We start from the raw sequence: 22103 nt of genomic DNA, 5'->3' as shown, positions 1-22103 counted from the left end.
AGAGCGGGGGAGAGGGAGAGCGGGGGAGTGGGAGAGAGGGAGAGTGGGAGAGAGGGAGAGTGGGAGAGTGGGTGAGAGGGAGAGTGGGTGAGAGGGAGGGTGGGTGAGAGGGAGGGTGGGAGAGTGGGTGAGAGGGAGGGTGGGTGAGAGGGAGAGTGGGTGAGAGGGAGAGAGGGAGAGTGGGTGAGAGGGAGAGTGGGTGAGACGGAGAGTGGGTGAGAGGGAGAGTGGGTGAGAGGGAGAGTGGGTGAGACGGAGAGTGGGTGAGACGGAGAGTGGGTGAGACGGAGAGTGGGTGAGACGGAGAGTGGGTGAGACGGAGAGTGGGTGAGACGGAGAGTGGGTGAGAGGGAGAGTGGGTGAGAGGGAGAGTGGGTGAGAGGGAGAGTGGGTGAGAGGGAGAGTGGGTGAGAGGGAGAGTGGGTGAGACGGAGAGTGGGTGAGACGGAGAGTGGGTGAGAGGGAGAGTGGGTGAGACGGAGAGTGGGTGAGACGGAGAGTGGGAGAGAGGGGGAGTGGGAGAGAGGGAGAGTGGGAGAGAGGGGGAGTGGGAGAGAGGGGGAGAGAGGATGACTGGGAGAGGGAAGTGGGAGAGTTGGAGAGTGGGTGAGAGGGAGAGTGGGAGAGAGGGTGAGTGGGTGAGAGTGGGAAAGAGGGAGAGTGGAAGAGTGGGTGAGAGGGAGAGTGGGAGAGGGGTGAGTGGGTGAGAGAGGGAGAGTGGAAGAGAGGGTGAGTGGGTGAGAGTGGGAAAAAGGGTGAGAGGGAGAGTGGGAGACACGGCGAGTGGGTGAGAGGGAGAGTGGGAGAGAGGGTGAGTGGGTGAGAGTGGGAGAGAGGGAGAGACGGAGACTGGGTGAGAGGGAGAGTGGGAGAGAGGGTGAGAGGGAGAGTGGGAGAGAGAGATAGAAAGAGGGTGAGTGGGTGAGAGGGAGAGTGGGAGTGTGGGAGAGAGGGAAGGTGGGAGAGAGGGTGAGAGGGAGATAGAGAGAGAGACTGTACTATCCCGGGCAACACCGGGTACTACAGCTAGTAGTCAATAAAAGCCAAATGTTATTCTAAAGCAAAATTAAGAGAAAACTAAGAGGAAATAATATAAAAATATTTTATGATTAACCCATTTAGAAAAAGTCAGTATTCAATCATATGAGTTAACACCTGGAATATTCGAGCTCCAGACGGTGGAGTAGCGGCCGGAGAGTAAACCGGGTCAAGACTTGTAAATTCATCAGAAAAATTACTGACATCGGTCTCACTGCGGATCGAGGGACGGAATGGAGGGTTGACCTTACGGAGAGACAGTAATTCCCAATCCAGTCCCTGCAAGGAGAAATGATTGGATAAGTAATGAAATGTAAAAGACATATACTGAACATAGAGAGGTAAGTAAATTGGCTTAACTCGTATGCTTTCAATGATGGAGGTCACTTACCCGATAAAAAGGATGCTCTTTAATTTGGGAAGCACCTCCTGCCCCAAGTCGTTTTTTTGGATCCTTGCGGAGCAGCTTCTGAAGAAGATCGCGAGCCTCCAGGCTCAAAGAGAAGGAATAAGAGGGCTCCATCTTCAGAATCCGCCTGCAGTGACAAACGTTTCCAGCTTCTTACACACACAACCATAGTATATTACCTTCTTATATTCTTTGTTTTCCCAGCGAATGCCAAAAATGCGTATTAAAATGTATTTTTGTTTTTACAACTCTTTATCGAGTATATTCTGTAGGTTCCTGAGAGCTTTACTTCCATTACAGACACCATTGAGGTCAATGTACGTCTTTTTAATTGTTCACTTGTTTCTTAAATGCAAAATGAAGCAGCTTTGTAAACAGTTTTCATTAGAGAACTAGTCCTCTAAAATCGGTCAGAGCTCTGCTCCTTGCTCTGATGGATCTTCAGATCCCTTCTCTCAGTGTTAGAGATAGGAGAAAGGTGGTGTTGGGGAAGTTGCTGATATCAGAGAGAAGGGAGCATAAAAATCATTCAAGTAAGCAGGGAGGACAGCTCACTCAGGTTGTTATTATATGGAGTTTTGCACAAACTTCATGGCGGCATTGGACTCTGTTCAGATTGCAAATTCTGACACTCCACCTAATGGTTTCCTGGTGTCTGGGATAAACACAGGCAGATTCGGCATCAACCTGCTGTGTGCTGATTAATAGGCAGGTTAGAAAGAGTTAATCTCTGGTGGTCTACTTGCTTCTTTAATCACATGTTGTGGGGAGACCTATCACATCTGCTCCGCTCCTATTTATGTTGGTGGAAACCGTTTACCCATGCCAGCTATAGTATATTCTATGTTGGTCTGTGATGTGTGGTGTCCCAGACTCTGGTGAAAGTTGTGCTTAAGTTGTGTCTATTGCTTTGAGCGGTTGTGGAGTTTACCCCTGTTGTTTTTTACTTCCATCATGTTCTGTTTTTTTTCTCCTGATTCTCTGCTTGTCTTTACGATTGTGCGAGCTGTGTGACATGAGTTTTTGTTTTTCCTTTGCCTGTCTTTATCTGTGGTTTTCAACACACTGCTGTCTTGTCTCTCCATAGGGGGAGGGGGAATCAGATCAGAACTGGTCAGGAGCAGGGCCAGGAAGGAGACTCTGGCCTCTCCACCATCAGGAGTATTCCTGAAATTAGTGATAGCACAGGGCCCCCTAGCTTGAGGGACAGATTAGGAGCCCTGGTTCCCCGTTATCCGAAAGTCATTGTGACTGTTATACACAGAGAGAAAAGCCACGTGATTCTCAATGAGCTGTAATAGGGAAAATCAGCAGAAATGAAGCTGTGCTAATAAATGAGATCTAAGGAAGCCGCATCACCCCAGACACCCAGACCTCAAATCCAACATGTATTACTGGGAAGGAAATTCCCAGAAGAGAAAAATCTGAAACCAGGAGCAGATTGGAAACTGTGTATCAGGGGTCTTAATATGAATGAGGGACTCTTACCTGGATACCTCACTTTGTGAGTTCTTCTCTCCTTCCAGTGTAAATGGAGATGCTCCAGTCAATAGTTCGTAAATGAGGATTCCTAGGCTCCACCAGTCCACAGACTACAATAACGGAGACACTAAATCTTACCAAGCTCCTTCCAATGATAGCAATGCCAGCAGAACAGATCAATGTACAGAGAAAGTAACCACTCCCTTACCTTGCCGTGACCTCCCTGCCCTCGTATTATTTCAGGCGCCATATATTCGGTTGTCCCACAGAAGGAATATGTGCGCTCACACTATTACAGAGACACAGATCCACTTTTTAGGAAAACATAAAAGTTTATCAGAAGCTTCTGATTCCCGACAGTTTCTCACCTCTTCGGCCACAAACTCCTTGCTTAGGCCAAAGTCGGTCAGCACCACGTGGCCTTCACTGTCTAATAAGATGTTCTCCAGTTTAATGTCACGGTATACGATCCCCAGCTAGAGAAGAAAGTGACGGAGTCAGAACAATCACTAAAAAGAAAGTCAAAAGTCAAGAAGAGCTGCCGGGCAGGTCTCACCTTGTGTAAGTGCTCAAGAGCCAAAATGACCTCTCCCGAATAAAACCGTACTGCATCTTCTGAGAAGTTATCCCGCTGATATAGGTGAGTGAAGAGTTCCCCGCCACTAACATAATCTGTAAGGATAACATAAAAGTAAGTGCACCCAATGAAGTGACTGTATGGATGAGATTGAGTGCCATTGCCCTGGTGGTCTTCAGGACTCTAAGTGATGGCTTCCGGCCCTGAAGACCACCAGAGTGGTGGCACTGGAGAAGAATGGGCTCACTAAGGTTAACCGTTCCTCTTTTATTATGCAACCTTCACTTAAAAATAAGGGATGGAAAACTCCTTTAACCTCAAGCCTAACACAAGGACTGCTGAATGTCTTGACATGGTGGATACTAGTGACTTTTTTTCCTTTGGGTTGTCCACTTTTTGGGAGATTTTTTTTCTTATATTGCGTATATGCATGTATTTTGGGTTAAAAATTTGCAATCTAGTTACATTAAGAAATTTGCACCATTTGCCTTCTGCACCTGCATCACACTGTCTATTGCTAGCTGCAGAATGAGCTAACTGATAATATGTCAGTCAGCCCACTATCATCATACTAACTCTTATTTGGCTGTTAGTGCTCACACTCACGAGCGATTACATAGTGGACGAGTGCTACCTGTGTTTCCCTGAAAATAAGACAGGGTCTTATATTGTTTATTGCTCCAAGGGCTTATTTTCAGGGGATGTCTTATATTTTCCCATGAAGAACAATTCACATTTATTCTTGAACAAAGAATCCACATTTATTCAGATATAATCATGTCATCACATTCTGGAACATCAGCATTTTGTGTTACTCCTATTCCTGGGTCAGATGCACATTTTCTTATCTGATCTGCTATTCTCATGGTACAGAACCAGTCCTATAGTTGAGGATACAGACTATATTTACAAATTACCTGCTTATATATATTATTCTCTATGTACTGCTAAGTTTACCCCGAAAAGAAAGCAAACACCCCCTAAAAGATTCGCACTTTACCAGATCCCAAACAATTAGAGTTGGCAAGTGAATGGCCTCTCACATACAAATCTGCGTCGCTGTCAGGTCCCCCTGCATTCTACAGTGGTTGTCTCCCCCTGGTGATTGGAAGCAGTATCATTCATGTGGAGTGATACTGGTACCCGATCTGTTTGTGAGAGCTGGAATGGCAAGGGACCTGAGAGCAACACAGATCTCTGTGTGAGAGCTCATCCACCATCGGTACTTGATTGGGGTCTGGTAAGTGCGATTCTTTTTTTTTTTTTTGGAGGGGGGGGAATGGGGGTGTCTGCTTTCTTTTGAGGGCGTCTGCTTTCTTTTAAGGGCGTCTGCTTTCTTTTAAGGGCGTCTGCTTTCTTTTAAGGGTGTCTGCTTTCTTTTCTTCGGGCCTGCATTCTTTTCTGGATGCCTGCTTTCTTTTGGGACTTTCTGTTTTCTATCGTGGGTCTCCGCTTTCTTTTGAGGGCGTTCGCTTTCTTTTGAGGGCGTTCGCTTCCTTTTGAGGGCGTTCGCTTCCTTTTGAGGGCGTTCGCTTCCTTTTGAGGGCGTTCGCTTCCTTTTGAGGGCGTTCGCTTCCTTTTGAGGACCTCTGCTTCCTTTTGAGGGCATCTGCTTGCTTTTGAGGGCATCTGCTTGCTTTTGGGACTTTCTGCTCTCTTTTCAGGGTGCCTGCTTTCTATGATGAAGAGTCCTGCTGTATTATTGAATTTTTCTAGCTTCTTGGACACTTTGCTATGGAACGGCAACTAGGGCTTTTTTGTGGAGTAGGGCTTATAATCTAAGCATACTCAAAAAGCCCCCAAAATCCTACTAGTGCTTTTTTTTTGAGGAAACAGGGTATCTGTTGTTTTCACTAATTGTACTCAGACCTATGATATTCTATGGGACTGGGCACACGTCAAATTTTTTTCTCAGACCACACAGTCCAAGGAAAAGATCAGTCACATGTTCAATTTTGATCCGAGTGTCAGATAAAAATCGGCAACGCAAGTTTATGGGTCCGTGAAAAACATCAGAGCGTACTCGGATGGCATCCGAGTGCAGTCCGATTTTCACAGACTGTTATGATGGAGAAGGAGGAGAAACTTTTTTTTTCCTTTCAACATCACAGAAAAACTGATGACACCCTGATCAATCTCGGAGCGTTTTCTTGGATGTAGAGAAAATGCTTGTGTGTGCTGAGCGCTGTCTCCTCTCTACTTAAAACACGGCTGCCTTCCTGTATGTGCTGATGATAGCTTCAGCGTAGCTCCAGAGATCCCGGTCTTGGTGATTTTCCTGTTTATGGTGATTCGCGCTGCACTTCTGAGTGGTATGAGCGCTCCCCTGTTGTGTGTTACTTCCTCCCCTTTTTCGTTGTTCCCCTTTACACATATTGTCTCTCTTGTGTGTTTGAGTGTTGTGTGTGCGAGTTTCCGTTCTCCCTTGTTTGTGTCATATTGTTTGGTTTTGTCTTTGTTTTTCCGGCCCGCCCCAAAGGCGGGGGAGAGGGAGTGCAAGATCAGGGCTTGGACATAAGTTAGGGTCACACTGGGGGCTCGGACCTGCCTACCATCAAACCTACCTCTAAGATAAGGGACAGCGCAGGGTCTCAAGTCTGAGGGTCAGCCTAGGGGCACCTGTCCTGTCATTACATACCCCGTGACACATAGGCCACATTAAAGTTAAATGTGCAAAAAAACAAAGAGTGTGTAAAAGACAAACAGTGGAAAATATTTAATAAAATCCAACTGCAAAAGTTATTTTTAGCCCAAAATAATTTAAGAAAAAAAAAAAAATCCTTCAAAACGTGGTCAACCCATTCAATTTTGGTTGACACTGAGAAGTTGCTATTCGGTCATTCTTTTTGCCAGTCAGGAAAATATAGTGAATTGTTGTCTTATAAAACAAGAAGAGCTAAATGGATTTAAAAAAAAAACAAAACAAAAAAAATAACCGCAGCCCTGGAAATCACAGCACGCAAGACACCGGAGAGATTTTCCGTGATATCAGACTGCACATTGCACAAATTGTTCATTTTTTTTTTTACAAATTTTTTATGGTTAAGTGGGAGACAGCTTATATAAGATGCGGTTTATCACCCCAAAGAGAAGATCTGTACAGAATGATATCAGCAATACGTACTATAGTAAAAGGGACGCTTTTATGCTGCATCTATGACAATTGAACAGGCATTAACTCTTCCTAGCTAAAGTAAAATGAGACTGCGGAGTAATTATGGAGCGGGGGAGGCAAAGACTGAAGTCGCTTCTGTGTCTTAGGAGGCCCATAGACACTTTCCCGCATGTACAAGGATGTAATCCCTGACCTGTGACATTACTGTGTGCATTATTCCCGCATTACAATGCTGCATCTGTTATTGCTGCGCTGGGACATGCCTGACATTATGGGATTACTATCCGCATTCTGTGATATCACTGAGCACATTATCCATATAATGTGACATAACTGTATAGAAAACTGCTTTCATAAGACTATAGAGTGTTTTATCCATGTTCTGTAACATCCCTGTGTTTGTTACCCCTGCTGTAGGAAGCATCATTCCTGCACCGGGACATCAATGTCACTATTATTCCTGTGTTGTCACTTCTCTTTGATGATTATTTGTACGCTGTGAAATCAATATTTTTGTAATGCCCTTTCAGAGATATCACTTTTTATTCATTGTATTATGACATCACTCTGTTTATTGCCACTGTAGTAGGACATCGCTGTGTGTCATCATTGTATTATGACATTACTGTTTACTACCACTGTATTATGACATCACAGTGTCTATCATTGCATCATGACATCACTGTGTCTATCATCCTTGTATTATGGCATTACAGTGTATTATTGTATTATGACATCATTGTATATATCACCCTTGTATTACGGCATTACAGTGTCTATTATTGTAGTATGACATCACTGTGTCTATCATCCTTGTATTATGACATTACTGTGTCTATCATTGCATCATGACATCACTGTGTCTATCATCCTTGTTTTATGGCATTACAGTGTATTATTGTATTATGACATCATTGTATATATCACCCTTGTATTATGGCATTACAGTGTCTATTATTGTATTATAACATCATTGTATATATCACCCTTGTATTATGACATTACTGTGTCTATCATTGCATCATGACATCACTATGTCTATCATCCTTGTATTATGGCATTACAGTGTCTATTATTGTAGTATGACATCATTGTATATATCACCCTTGTATTATGACATTACTGTGTATATCATTGTATTATGACATCACTGTGTCTATCATTCTTGTATTATAGCATTACAGTCTATCATTGTATTATGACATCATTGTATATTTTGTATTATGACATCACTGTGTCTATTATTGTATTATGACATCATTGTATATATCATCATTGTATTATGGCATTACAGTGTCTATCATTGTATTATGACATCACTGTATATTTTGTATTATGACATCACTGTGTCTATTATCATTGCATTATGACATCATTGTATATATCATTGTATTATGACATCACTGTGTCAATCAGCATTGTATTATGACATCATTGTATCTATCACTGTAACATTACTGTATCATTATAATATAAGATCGCTGTATTCACTACCTTTGTATTATGTCATCAATGTTTATGACCATTGTATTATGACATCACCGTCCTTATTAAATTGGTATTGTGATGTCACTGTGTCTATGGTCAGTGCAGTGTTTATTATTATTGTATTATGACATCACTTTGTGTATTATTGCTGTACTGTGACATCACTGTGCTTATCATGTCTGTACTTTGACTTAAAGATTAACCATTGTTTTAGTTTTTATTTCATAAATCAATAGCACACATGAAAATAAGCAGCTTTGTAATATATCTTATCAGACAAATCTGTTTATTTTCCTGGACTGACCTTTTACTCTCAATTCAGGGGTAGAATATGTTTTCAGTGAAGACAGATTTCCCCTTTAAGCTATGTGAACACGTTGAGTATTTGGATGCAGAAATTTCTGCACCATTTCTGCACCTCTTGGCAGGTAAAACGCAGCAGAAAATACGTGTGTTTTGCTGCATTTTCAATGTGTTTTGGGATAGCTATGAATGCTATAAAGATAGATAAGACAGACAGACATGCAATTGTACAACCCCCAACATATTATAAAATTGAACCCTGTGCAGCTTATTTAAACATTTTTTTATGATTAAATAAATAAATACTATGTGGAGTGCCCCCAATTTTTGTAACCAGCAAAGGTAAAGCAGACAGCTGGGGGCTGATATTATCAGGCTGAGAAGGTCCATCGTTATTGGGCCCTTCTCAGCCTAAAAATAGCAACTCATAGCCACCCCAGAATTGGAGCATCACATCATATATACCAATTCTGGGGCTTTACTCGATTGCCCTGGTGCGGTGGCAATCGGGGTAATGGTAGTTGGGATCGATGTCAGCTGTGAATAGTCCAAAAACCCAGCTGGCATCAAGCCCAGGGGTTAGTAATGGAGAGGCATCTATCAGACTCCTCTAATACTAACCCAGTAAGTAAAAAGAAAAAAAACACACACACAAATACTTTATTTAAATAAACACTGCCCCACACTTTTTCTGGTTCACCATTTTAGTATTAAAAACAAAAAAAAATTCCATACAGATCCAACGTAGTCCAGGGAATCAAAGGCAGTCCACAAATGAAAGTATAAAATAAAAACAAGACATTGTCCCTCGTTCACCAAGTTATTAGAAAGCAAAGTTCCCAAGCAAGTCTGACTAGTCCAGAGTGCAGAGTGAGCAGCAACTTCTGAAGACTAGAGACGTCACTGCACTACAGAGGCGCCACCGCTCTAAGGAGGCACCAGGTCTCGCGAGCAGTTACGGCACTGCCCTTCAGAAGTTACTGCTCACTCTGCGCGATGGACTACTTCAGATTTGGTAGACTACATCGTTGTGTGAAAACTTTGCTTTCTAGTAAATTAGCGAACAAGGGACAGTGCCTTGTTTTTATTTCTCTCTGTTTAGGATGTTATTTAGGGCTTCCATTTGTGGACTCTGTCGGATTAATCTGGACTAGGTCGGACCTGGGTGTATGGTGAACCAGGGAAAGTGTGGGGGAATGTTTATTGAAATAAAGTATTTTTGAGTGTTTTTTTTTTTTATTACTAGGTTAGTAATGTGGGTGTCTGATAGACGCCTCTCCATTACTAACACCTGGGCTGGATGCCAGCTGTATTTTTGGACAATTCACAACTGACATCAACCCCAACTACCATTACTCAGACTGCTACTGCACGAGGACAATTGGGAATCGCTGAGGCAAAGTGCCAGAACTGAAGCATCTTATGGATGCGCCAATTCTGTGTCAGCTGCGGGCTGCTATTTTTAAGGCTGGGAAGGGCCAAATAACCATGGACCTTCCCAGCCTGATAATATCAGCCCGCAGCTGCTTGATTCACCTTTACTGATTATGAAAAATAGGAAAGACCCCTCCCTCGTTTTTTAAATTCTATCTATTATCCATCTGTATAGAAAAAAGCGCATGCAAAAATGCAGCAAACCCGCAATCATTTTTATACATACGTTTTCATAGTGTTTTTGGCGGACTTTATTGAAGTCAATGGGTGAAAAAACGCTGCACAAATGCTGAAAGTATTGACATGCTGCAGGTTATTTTCTGCACCAAATCTGCAAGCAGAGAATACTCAACATGTGAACGAGACTTAATGATTCTAAACTTTTCTAGGACCAAGATTCCCTTCAGGGTTTGTGAGAAATCTACACTCAAAAACGCATCAAAAAACGTGGCAAAAGAAGGGAATTTTGTTTACTTACCGTAAATTCCTTTTCTTCTAGCTCCAATTGGGAGACCCAGACAAATGGGGTGTATAGGCTATGCCTCCGGAGGCCACACAAAGTATTACACTAAAAGTGTAAAGCCCCTCCCCTTCTGCCTATACACCCCCCGTGCTCCCACGGGCTCCTCAGTTTTGGTGCAAAAGCAAGAAGGAGGAAAAAATTATAAACTGGTTTAAAGTAAATTCAATCCGAAGGAATATCGGAGAACTGAAACCATTCAACATGAACAACATGTGTACACAAAAAAACAGGGGCGGGTGCTGGGTCTCCCAATTGGAGCTAGAAGAAAAGGAATTTACGGTAAGTAAACAAAATTCTTCTTCTTTGTCGCTCCATTGGGAGACCCAGACAATTGGGACGTCCAAAAGCAGTCCCTGGGTGGGTAAATAATACCTCATAATAGAGCCGTAACGGCTCCGTCCTACAGGTGTGCAACCGCCGCCTGAAGGACTCGCCTACCTAGGCTGGCATCTGCCGAAGCATAGGTATGGACCTGATAGTGTTTCGTGAAAGTGTGCAGGCTCGACCAGGTAGCTGCCTGACACACCTGCTGACCCGTAGCCTGGTGCCGCAAGGCCCAGGAGGCTCCCACAGCCCTGGTAGAATGGGCCTTCAGCCCTGAGGGAACCGGAAGCCCCGAGGAACGATAAGCTTCGAGAATTGGTTCCTTGATCCACCTAGCCAGGGTTGATTTGGAAGCTTGTGTCCCTTTACGCTGGCCAGCGACAAGGACAAAGAGTGCATCCGAGCGGCGCAGAGGCGCCGTACGAGAAATGTAGAATCTGAGTGCTCTCACCAGATCTAACAAGTGCAAATCCTTTTCACATTGGTGAACTGGATGAGGACAAAAGAGGGTAAGGAGATATCCTGATTGAGATGAAAGGGGGATACCACCTTAGGGAGAAATTCCGGAACCGGACGCAGAACCACTTTGTCCTGGTGAAACACCAGGAAAGGGGCTTTGCATGACAACGCTGCTAGCTCAGACACTCTCCGAAGTGAAGTGACTGCTACTAGGAAAACCACTTTCTGCGAAAGGCGTGCGAGAGAAATATCCCTCATTGGCTCGAACGGTGGTTTCTGAAGAACCATCAGCACCCTGTTCAGATCCCAGGGTTCTAACGGATGCTTGTAAGGAGGGACGATGTGACAAACCCCCTGCAGGAACGTGCGTACCTGTGGAAGTCTGGCCAGGCGCTTCTGAAAAAACACAGAGAGCGCAGATACTTGTCCCTTAAGGGAGCCGAGTGACAAACCCTTTTCCAATCCGGATTGAAGAAAGGACAGAAAAGTGGGCAAGGCAAATGGCCAGGGAGAAAAACCCTGAGCAGAGCACCACGACAGGAATATTTTCCACGTCCTGTGGTAGATCTTGGCGGACGTTGGTTTCCTAGCCTGTCTCATAGTGGCAATGACCTCTTGAGATAATCCTGAAGACGCTAAGATCCAGGACTCAATGGCCACACAGTCAGGTTGAGGGCCGCAGAATTCAGATGGAAAAACGGCCCTTGAGACAGCAAGTCTGGTCGGTCTGGTAGTGCCCACGGTTGGCCGACCGTGAGATGCCACAGATCCGGGTACCACGACCTCCTCGGCCAGTCTGGAGCGACGAGGATGGCGCGGCGGCAGTCGGCCCTGATCTTGCGTAACACTCTGGGCAACAGTGCCAACGGAGGAAACACATAAGGGAGTTGAAACTGCGACCAATCCTGAACTAAGGCGTCTGCCGACAGAGCTCTGTGATCGTGAGATCGTGCCATGAATGCCGTGACCTTGTTGTTGTGCCGGGACGCCATTAGGTCGACGTCCGGCATCCCCCAGCGGCAACAGATCTCCTGAAACACGTCCGGGTGAAGGGACCATTCCCCTGCGTCCATGCCCTGGCGACTGAGAAAGTCTGCTTCCCAGTTTTCCACGCCCGGGATGTGAACTGCGGAGATGGTGGAGGCCGTGGCTTCCACCCACATCAAAATCCGCCGGACTTCCTGGAAGGCTTGCCGACTGCGTGTTCCCCATTGGTGGTTGATGTAAGCCACCGCTGTGGAGTTGTCCGACTGAATTCGGATCTGCTTGCCTTCCAGCCACTGCTGGAACGCTTTTAGGGCAAGATACACTGCCCTGATCTCCAGAACATTGATCTGGAGTGAGGACTCTTGCTGAGTCCACGTACCCTGGGCCCTGTGGTGGAGAAAAACTGCTCCCCACCCTGACAGACTCGCGTCCGTCGTGACCACCGCCCAGGATGGGGGTAGGAAGGATTTCCCCTTCGATAATGAAGTGGGAAGAAGCCACCACCGAAGGGAAGCTTTGGTTGCCTGAGAGAGAGAGACGTTCCTGTCGAGGGACGTCGGCTTCCTGTCCCATTTGCGTAGGATGTCCCATTGAAGAGGACGCAGGTGAAACTGCGCAAAAGGAACTGCCTCCATTGCTGCTACCATCTTCCCTAGGAAGTGCATGAGGCGCCTCAGGGGGTGCGACTGGCCTTGAAGGAGAGATTGCACCCCTGTCTGTAGTGAACGCTGTTTGTTCAGCGGAAGCTTCACTATCGCTGCTAGAGTATGAAACTCCATGCCAAGATATGTTAGTGATTGGGCCGGTGTCAGATTTGACTTTGGAAAATTGATGATCCACCCGAAACTCTGGAGAGTCTCCAGAGTAGCGTTGAGGCTGTGTTGGCATGCCTCTTGAGAGTGGAGGACCGCAACTACTGTAGCCATGACCTTGGTGAAAACCCGTGGGGCTGTCGCCAGGCCGAACGGCAGTGCCGCGAACTGAAGGTGTTCGTGTCCTATGGCGAAGCGCAGGAAGCGCTGATGCTCTGGAGCAATCGGTACGTGGAGATAAGCATCTTTGATATCGATCGATGCAAGGAAATCTCCTTGGGACATTGAGGCGATGACGGAGCGGAGGGATTCCATCCGGAACCGCCTGGTCTTTACGTGTTTGTTGAGCAGTTTTAGGTCCAGGACAGGACGGAAAGACCCGTCCTTCTTTGGAACCACAAACAGGTTGGAGTAAAAACCGTGACCCTGTTGCTGAAGAGGAACTGGGACCACCACTCCTTCCGTCTTCAGAGTGCCCACCGCCTGCAGAAGAGCATCGGCTCGCTCGGGAGGCGGAGATGTTCTGAAGAATCGAGTCGGAGGACGAGAGCTGAACTCTATCCTGTAACCGTGAGACAGAATGTCTCTCACCCAACGGTCTTTCACCTGTGGCAGCCAGGTGTCGCAAAAGCGGGAGAGCCTGCCACCGACCGAGGATGCGGTGTGAGGAGGCCGTAAGTCATGAGGAAGCCGCCTTGGTAGCGGCACCTCCGGCGGTCTTTTTTGGGCGTGCCTTAGACCGCCATGAATCGGAGTTTCTCTGATCCTTCTGAGGCCTTTTGGACGAGGAGAATTGGGACCTGCCCGCACCCCGAAAGGACCGAAACCTCGACTGTCCCCTCCTCTGTTGGGGTATGTTTGGTTTGGCCTGGGGTAAGGATGTTTCCTTTCCCTTGGATTGTTTGATGATTTCATCCAATCTCTCACCAAACAAACGGTCGCCAGAAAATGGCAAACCGGTTAAGCACTTTTTGGAAGCCGAATCTGCCTTCCATTCCCGTAGCCACAAGGCCCTGCGTATTGCCACCGAATTGTCGGCTGCAACCGCCGTACGGCTCGCAGAGTCCAGGATAGCATTAATAGCGTAGGACGCAAATGCCGACGCTTGAGAGGTTATGGACGCCACTTGCGGCGCAGACGTACGTGTGAGTGCGTCAATTTGCGCTTGACCCGCTGAGATAGCTTGGAGTGCCCATACGGCTGCGAATGCTGGAGCAAAAGACGCGCCGATAGCTTCATAGATGGATTTCAACCAGAGCTCCATCTGTCTGTCAGTGGCATCCTTGAGTGAAGCCCCATCTTCAACTGCAACTATGGATCTAGCCGCCAGTCTGGAGATTGGAGGATCCACCTTGGGACACTGCGTCCAGCCCTTGACCACGTCAGGGGGGAAGGGATAACGTGTATCCTTAAGGCGCTTGGAAAAACGCTTATCTGGACAAGCTCGGTGTTTCTGGACTGCCTCTCTGAAGTCAGAGTGGTCCAGAAACATACTCGTTGTACGCTTGGGGGACCTGAAACGGAATTTCTCCTGCTGAGAAGCTGACTCCTCTACTGGAGGAGCTGAGGGGGAAATATCCAACATTTGATTTATGGACGCGATAAGATCATTCACTATGGCGTCCCCATCAGGAGTATCAAGATTGAGAGCGGCCTCAGGATCAGAATCCTGATCAGCTACCTCCGCTTCATCATACAGAGAGTCCTCCCGCTGAGACCCTGAACAATGTGATGATGTCAAGGGAATTTCCCAGCGACCCCGCTTAGGCGGTCTGGGGCTGCGGTCCGTGTCAGAGACCTCACCCTGGGATCTATGAGACACCCCGGGAGGACATTGTTGTTCCAACTGAGGGGAGCCAGGGAGCAATGATTCCACAGTGCCCATGGTCTGAGATACCGGTCTGGACTGCAAGGCTTCTAGTATCTTAGCCATAGTCTCAGAAAGTCTTTCAGTAAAAACTGCAAACTCCGTCCCTGTCACCTGGACAGTGTTAGCAGGTGGTTCCCCCTGGGCCACCCTTAGCAGAGGCTCCGGCTGAATAAGTGCCACAGGGGCCGAGCATTGCACACAATGAGGGTCAGTGGAACCTGCCGGTAGTATAGCCCTACATGCGGCGCAGGCAGCATAGTAAGCCTGTGTTTTGGCACCCTTGCTTCTTGTGGACGCCATGCTGTTGTCTCCTCTGAGCAATCCAGGAGGGTATATAGCCAAAAATCAACCGTGCACCATACAGTGCAAAGTATAGCCTATAATCATATAATCTATAAGTACACTTCTGCACAAGTGGGGCCAGCACCTCAGGTGCTGCTTACCGCCCGCTCAAAGCGGTTGTGTGGTCACCAGAATCCCTGCCTGGGTCTCCCTGAGCCTGTCTCCCCTCTCCAGCGTCAGAAGAGCTGACAGGAATGGTTGCCGGCGTCCTGAGGAGAGGAGGGGGCCGTGGGCGTGCCCTAGAAAGTGCGGGAATCTGGTGCCCCACTGTGCACAGTGAGGGGGGTGGAGTATGCAAAGCATGTTCCAGCCCTCAGTGCTGACTCCTGTACAGCGTCCCGCCCTTCCCCTGACTGGCAGGCCTGGGGGCGGGAAAGAATGAGACTAGGCCGCAAAAGCCGGGGACTAAAGTTATAAGCGCGGCCGGCGTATAAGCTCGGTCGGCGCGGTAGTCCCCGGCGTACTAACAGTCCCAGCCGCGCCGCAGTGTAAAAATGGCAGCGGCGGTCAGCGCGGTAGTCCCCAGTAAACTAACACACCCAGCCACGCTGCAGTGTGTGTGATGGCACAAGCGCGGTCAGCGCTGCGGTCCCCGGTGCACTAACACACCCAGCAATGCTGGGGTGTTACTGTGCGCGGTCCCCACGGGGACACAGAGTACCTCAAAGTAGCAGGGCCTTGTCCCTGACGATACTCGGCTCCTTATCCAGCAGAGTCCCCAGGAGCTGTGGATGGAGCACGGTCTCAGTGCCTGGAGACCGGTTAGGATCCCACTTCACCCAGAGCCCTAAAGGGGATGGGGAAGGAAAACAGCATGTGGGCTCCAGCCTCCGTACCCGCAATGGATACCTCAACCTTAACAACACCGCCGACAAAAGTGGGGTGAGAAGGGAGCATGCTGGGGGCCCTGTTATGGGCCCTCTTTTCTTCCATCCGACATAGTCAGCAGCTGCTGCTGACTAAGCTGTGGAGCTATGCGTGCATGTCTGCCTCCTTCGCACAAAGCATAAAAACTGAGGAGCCCGTGGGAGCACGGGGGGTGTATAGGCAGAAGGGGAGGGGCTTTACACTTTTAGTGTAATACTTTGTGTGGCCTCCGGAGGCATAGCCTATACACCCCATTTGTCTGGGTCTCCCAATGGAGCGACAAAGAAACTCACCGTGAGCACATGGTCTTACTAAGATAGGAGATGACAGTTGGTGCTTTCAATATTTTTAGGAGGGGGAAGAGCTAGAGGCAGACACAGACATTGTGCTGCAAATTATAATTATCCATAGAACATTATGAGCGCCAACTGTCATCTCCTATCCCAGTAATGGGGAAATGTGTATTCACTGAAGACAGATTTTACCCATGAATTGAGAGCGAAAGATCAGTCCAAATTTCCCATTTCTCGGAGTAGAAATGCACATGACACAGAATAGAGCGCACAAGCGCTAGTTAATAGTAAGTAAAGTATCACAATCGCCTACCTAGTATAAGGTGGAGTTTGGCATCTGTCTGGAAGGCATAATGAAGGGTCACAAGAAAGGGGCTCTGCCTCACGTGTTCCAGCACTGTGCGCTCCGTCCTCGTGTGTTCCGCAGTCTTCTCCTTCTGAACCAGCGCTGCTTTGCGCAGAACCTTCATAGCATAAAGACGCTTTGCATCTGGGCCCGTTACTTTACGTACAAGGAAAACTTTCCCATATGCTGCAAGAGGAATGAAAAAAAATCACAAGAAGCAGAAGTCACCTAGTGCAGAGATCAAGAGGGGAAAGTTAATTTTGTACAACAATCATGTTAAAGGGAACCTGTCACCACTTTTTTGGCCTATAAAGCTGTGGCCACCACCACCGGGCTCTTATATACAGTATTCTAACATGCTGTATATAAGAGCCCAGGCCGCTGTGTAGAACATAAAAAACACTTTAGAATACTTACCTAACGGTCGCGCAGTTGGCCATATGGGCGTCTTCGTCCTCCGATGCCGGCTCCGCCTATTTCGGCCATCTTCGTCCTCTTTCTGAAGCCTGGGTGCATGACGCGTCTACGTCATACACACTCGCCGGTCCTGCGCAGGCACACTACAATACTTTGCTCAGGACCGGAATGCCGGCGAGTGTGGAGGACGTCAGACCCGTCATGCACCGCGGCTAGAGAAGAAGGAGCACAAAGATGTCCAAAAGAGGCGGCGCCGGCACCGGAGAACGGAGACGCCCATATGGCCAACCGCGCAACCATTAGGTAAGTATTATAAAGTGTTTTTTATGTTATACTCCCAGCCTGGGCTCTTATATACAGCACGTTAGAATGCTGTATATAAGAGCCCGGTGGTGGTGGCGGCCACATCTTATAGGCCAAAAAAGTGGTGACAGGTTCCCTTTAAATCATACGTCATGTACTGAAGTAATTATCAAGGTACAGAACTCTGGAAAAGCCAAATAGCCAGAAATATAAGAATGGCTCACAGGTCTTCTATCACATCTATTTCTCAGTTATTTTGCTTCAAGAAATGATGCTAAATTCAACACACAAAGGGCTTATGGCCAAATATTTCCAGAGAATGTGAAATGCCCCCTACAGTAGGGTAAATAAGTATTTGATACTCTGTCGATTTTGCAAGTTTTCCCACCTACAAAGAATGGAGAGGTCTGTTTTATTGTAGGTAACTTCAACTGTGATATACAAAATAAAAAAAAAAATCCAGAAAAACACATTGTATGATTATTAAATAATTAATTTGCATTTTATTCCTTAAAATAAGTATTTGATCACCAACCAACCAGCAAGAATTCTGGCTCTCACAGACCTGTTATTTTTTCTCCTACTCTGCACTCATTACCTGTATTAATTGTATCTGTTTTAACTTGTTACCTGTATAAAAGACACCTGTCCGCACACACAATCAATCACACTCCAACCTCTCCACCATGGCCAAGACCAAAGAGCTGCCTAAGGACAACAGGGACAAAATTGTAGACCTGCACAAGGCTGGGATGGGCTACAGGAGAATAGGCAAGCAGCTTGGTGAGAAGGCAACAACTGTTGGCGCAATTATTAGAAAATGGACAGAAACACAAGATGACTGAATGTTACTTGGTCTGGATTTCCATTCAAGATCTTGACTTGTGGGGTAAGGATGATTCTGAGAAAAGTCAGGAATCACTCAAGAAATACATGGGAGGACTTGGTCAAGGAGAGCGAGGACCACAGTCTTAAATATTACAGTTAGTAACACACTATGCTGTCATGGATTAAAATCCTGTAGGGCACACAAGGTCCCCCTCCTCACCCCAGCACACGTCCAGGCCTGTTTGAAGTTCACCAATGACCATCTGGATGATCCAGGTGAGAAGGTCATATGGTCAGATGAGACCAAAATAGAACTTCTTAGTATCAACTCCACTCGCCGTGTTTGGAGGAAGGAGAAGGATGAGTACAACCTTAAGAACACAGTCCCATCCATGAAGGATGGGGTGGAAACATCATACTTTGGGGGTTATTTTCTGCAAAGGGTACAGGACGACTGCACCGTAAAAGGGAGGATGGATGGGGTCATGTATTGCGAGATTTTGGCAAACCTCCTTCCCTTGTAGATGGGTCTTCCAGCATAACAATGACCCAAAACACACAGCCAGGGCAATTAAGGAGTGACTCCGTAAGAAGCATTTCAAGGTCCTGCAGTGGCCTAGCCAGTCTCCAGATATGAGGACAATAGAAAATCTTTGGAAAGAGCTGAAACTCAATGTTGACCAGTGACAGCCCTAAAACCTGAAAGATCAGGAGAAGATCTGTATGGAGGAGTCGCCGAAATCCCTGCTGCAGTGTGGTCAAACCTGGTCAAGAACTATACGAAACGTCTAACTTGTGTAATTTCAAACAAAGGTTTTTACCAAATATTAAATTCTGTTTTTCTATTGCATCAAATACTTATTTCATGCAATAAAAGCAAATTAATAATTTACACAGCCATTAATCTCAAAATCGCACTAAATAGGAGGAGCGAAGGGGCACTGAAATAGGAGGCGTGAAAGGGCATTGAAATAGGAGGAGCTAAGGGGCACTGAAATAGGAGGAGCTAAGGGGCACTGAAATAGGAGGCGTGAAAGGGCATTGAAATAGGAGGAGCTAAGGGGCACAGAAATAGGAGGAGCGAAGGGGCACTGAAATAGGAGGAGCGAAGGGGCACTGAAATAGGAGGAGCGAAGGGGCACTGAAATAGGAGGAGCGAAGGGGCACTGAAATAGGAGGAGCGAAAGGACACTGAAATAGGAGGAGCGAAAGGGCACTGAAATAGGAGGAGCGAAAGGACACTGAAATAGGAGGAGCGAAAGGGCACTGAAATAGGAGGAGCGAAAGGGCACTGAAATAGGAGGAGCGAAAGGGCACTGAAATAGGAGGAGCGAAGGGGCACTGAAATAGGAGGAGCGAAGGGGCACTGAAATAAAAGGAGCGAAAGGGCCCTGAAATAGGAGGAGCAAAGGGCACTGAAATAGGAGAGAAAGGGCCCTGAAATAGGAGGAGTAAAGGGGCCCTGAAATAGGAGGAGCGAAAGGACACTGAAATAGGAGGAGCGAAAGGACACTGAAATAGGAGGAGCGAAAGGACACTGAAATAGGAGGAGCGAAAGGGCACTGAAATAGGAGGAGCGAAAGGACACTGAAATAGGAGGAGCGAAAGGGCACTGAAATAGGAGGAGCGAAAGGGCACTGAAATAGGAGGAGCGAAAGGGCACTGAAATAGGAGGAGCGAAGGGGCACTGAAATAGGAGGAGCGAAGGGGCACTGAAATAGGAGTGAAAGGGCACTGAAATAGGAGGAGCGAAAGGGCACTGAAATAGGAGGAGCGAAGGGGCACTGAAATAGGAGGAGCGAAGGGCACTGAAATAAGAGGAGCGAAGGGGCACTGAAATAGGAGGAGTGTCGAGGCACTGAAATATGAGGAGCGAAGGGGCACTGAAATAGGAGGAGCGTCGAGGCACTGAAATAGGAGAAGCAAAGGGGCACTGAAATAAGAGGAGTGAAAGGGCACTGAAATAAGAGGAGCAAAGGGGCACTGAAATAGGAGGAGCGAAGGGGCACTGAAATAAGAGGAGTGAAAGGGCACTGAAATAAGAGGAGCAAAGGGGCACTGAAATATGAGGAGCGAAGGGGCACTGAAATAGGAGGAGCGTCGAGGCACTGAAATAGGAGAAGCAAAGGGGCACTGAAATAAGAGGAGTGAAAGGGCACTGAAATAAGAGGAGCAAAGGCGCACTGAAATAGGAGGAGCGAAGGGGCACTGAAATAGGAGGAGCGAAGGGGCACTGAAATAGGAGGAGCGAAGAAGCCATGAAATACCATTGCCAAAATCAAACGTTCCCTATAGAGGCTTCAACATGAAAGGATTGTCTGTGGTGAGACGACCACTTTGACTCTGATAATATTTGTTTATGGGTTATTATTTTGTGGTAGTTGCATTAGAGGGAATAGTACTGATAATAACAAAAGAAAAAGAATATCACAAACCCCAGAGCAAAACACTCATATGTAGCATCAATCCCGCTATAATAGGAGGAGAAGGCGTAAAGGAAGGTATAATGGATATTACAGGTCAAGTCTTACCTCCAGTGCCCAGGATTTTTAACAGTTCAAAGTCTTCCATCCCGACTTTATCTTCATGTTCTGTTAGATTTACTATAATAAAAAATAATGTAATTAATGAAAATACACAAAAAAATCCCAAACGTTTGCAGGCGTTTGTCCTGCTGAAAAGACAATATCCATCTTTTCTAGAGCAGATATCTTCTGCCGGATACGGAGGTTTGCAGTTTTTTACAAAAATGGAAGTCAAAGACGGCAACTTCTGACACCCCGATTGTCCACGCAGATAGGCCTCGCTACAAAGCCTGCACCTTCAAAGACATTTTTTTACTCATATGCATGTATTTGGGTCTTAAAAAAAAAAAAAAAAAATGTTAAGATTGGATTTCATTAAATTATGATTTTTTTTTTTAATCCAAAATGCATGTATTTAAAGGGAATTTGTCACAAGCTTTTTGCTATGTAATCTGAGAGCAACATGAGGTAGGGGTTGAGATCCTGATTTCAGTGATGTGTCACTTACTGAGCTGATTGCTGTCATTTTGATACAATCACTGTTTTTTTCTGCTGCAGATCTAGCAGAGCTCTGAGTGCTGAGATGCATAACCCCGCCCACAACACTGATTGTCAGCTTTCACTGTATACCGTATATTGACAGCTGCACTGGTGAACACAAACAGAAAAGGGCCCCTGTGCAAGAAAAATTTATGGGCCTTTTGTAGCCCAAAATGTGCAGTTCCACCTGCTTTGGCGGTAGAAATGGGCCCCTCAACCTCTTAGGCCCCTGTGCGACCAAACAGGTTGCACCAATGATATGTCTCTGGCCATGGACAGCTGATAATCAGTGCTGGGGACAGGGTTGGACCAAGAGGCACAAGACACCTAGTCCTTCAGTGTTTTATCAGCAGATTATCACTAATTTTATTGAAACGGCAGGACACAGCCCAGTAAGTGAAACATCACTGGAATCAGGTTCTCAGCCCCTACATAATACTGCTCTCAGATTACATAGTAAAAACCTGCTGAGGCCAGTAGGTAGACTCTTTAAGAACAAGGCACCACCTTCCACTATGATAGATAGATAGATAGATAGATAGATAGATAAAAAAAAGCACAAATTAGAAGGTTTTCTTCTGGCTTCAGCTACTCACAAAAAAACAATATTGATAACACTCTCCAATCTGATGCCCGGAGTATATAGAGTATATAGGTGCAACATACGATGCCCATAAATTTCCCAAAGTATTATCCACGTGCGGCTCTTAGGTTTTCTTCTGGCTTTTATAAGAATCGCACCATCCATCCTAGCTGTTAAACACATGGTGCTAAATGCAAAGTAATTGCAAAGTGAACTCTAATTTGCATTAGTTAGTTAC

General features: G+C 46.4%; 1 protein-coding gene across 1 annotated transcript in view; it reads right to left on the bottom strand.

The window, feature by feature from the left end:
- LOC142255116 (ribosomal protein S6 kinase alpha-4-like) overlaps nucleotides 1-22103 on the bottom strand; it is a 104035-nt gene that overhangs the window by 68470 nt on the left and 13462 nt on the right. Inside the window, exons 2-9 of the mRNA XM_075326568.1 lie at nucleotides 20749-20820; nucleotides 16637-16855; nucleotides 3486-3601; nucleotides 3298-3405; nucleotides 3138-3218; nucleotides 2936-3039; nucleotides 1430-1574; nucleotides 1156-1317 (exon numbers count right to left, since the gene is read on the bottom strand). Of these exons, the coding sequence (XP_075182683.1) occupies nucleotides 1156-1317; nucleotides 1430-1574; nucleotides 2936-3039; nucleotides 3138-3218; nucleotides 3298-3405; nucleotides 3486-3601; nucleotides 16637-16855; nucleotides 20749-20820 (1007 nt within the window). The remainder of the gene's footprint in view (nucleotides 1-1155; nucleotides 1318-1429; nucleotides 1575-2935; nucleotides 3040-3137; nucleotides 3219-3297; nucleotides 3406-3485; nucleotides 3602-16636; nucleotides 16856-20748; nucleotides 20821-22103) is intronic.

This window comes from Anomaloglossus baeobatrachus, chromosome 10, assembly GCF_048569485.1.
Source record: "Anomaloglossus baeobatrachus isolate aAnoBae1 chromosome 10, aAnoBae1.hap1, whole genome shotgun sequence".
NCBI classification, from domain to species: domain Eukaryota; kingdom Metazoa; phylum Chordata; class Amphibia; order Anura; family Aromobatidae; genus Anomaloglossus; species Anomaloglossus baeobatrachus.
The sequence above is the reverse complement of the archived record's forward strand: the minus strand, read 5'-3'. Positions and strand labels throughout refer to the sequence as shown.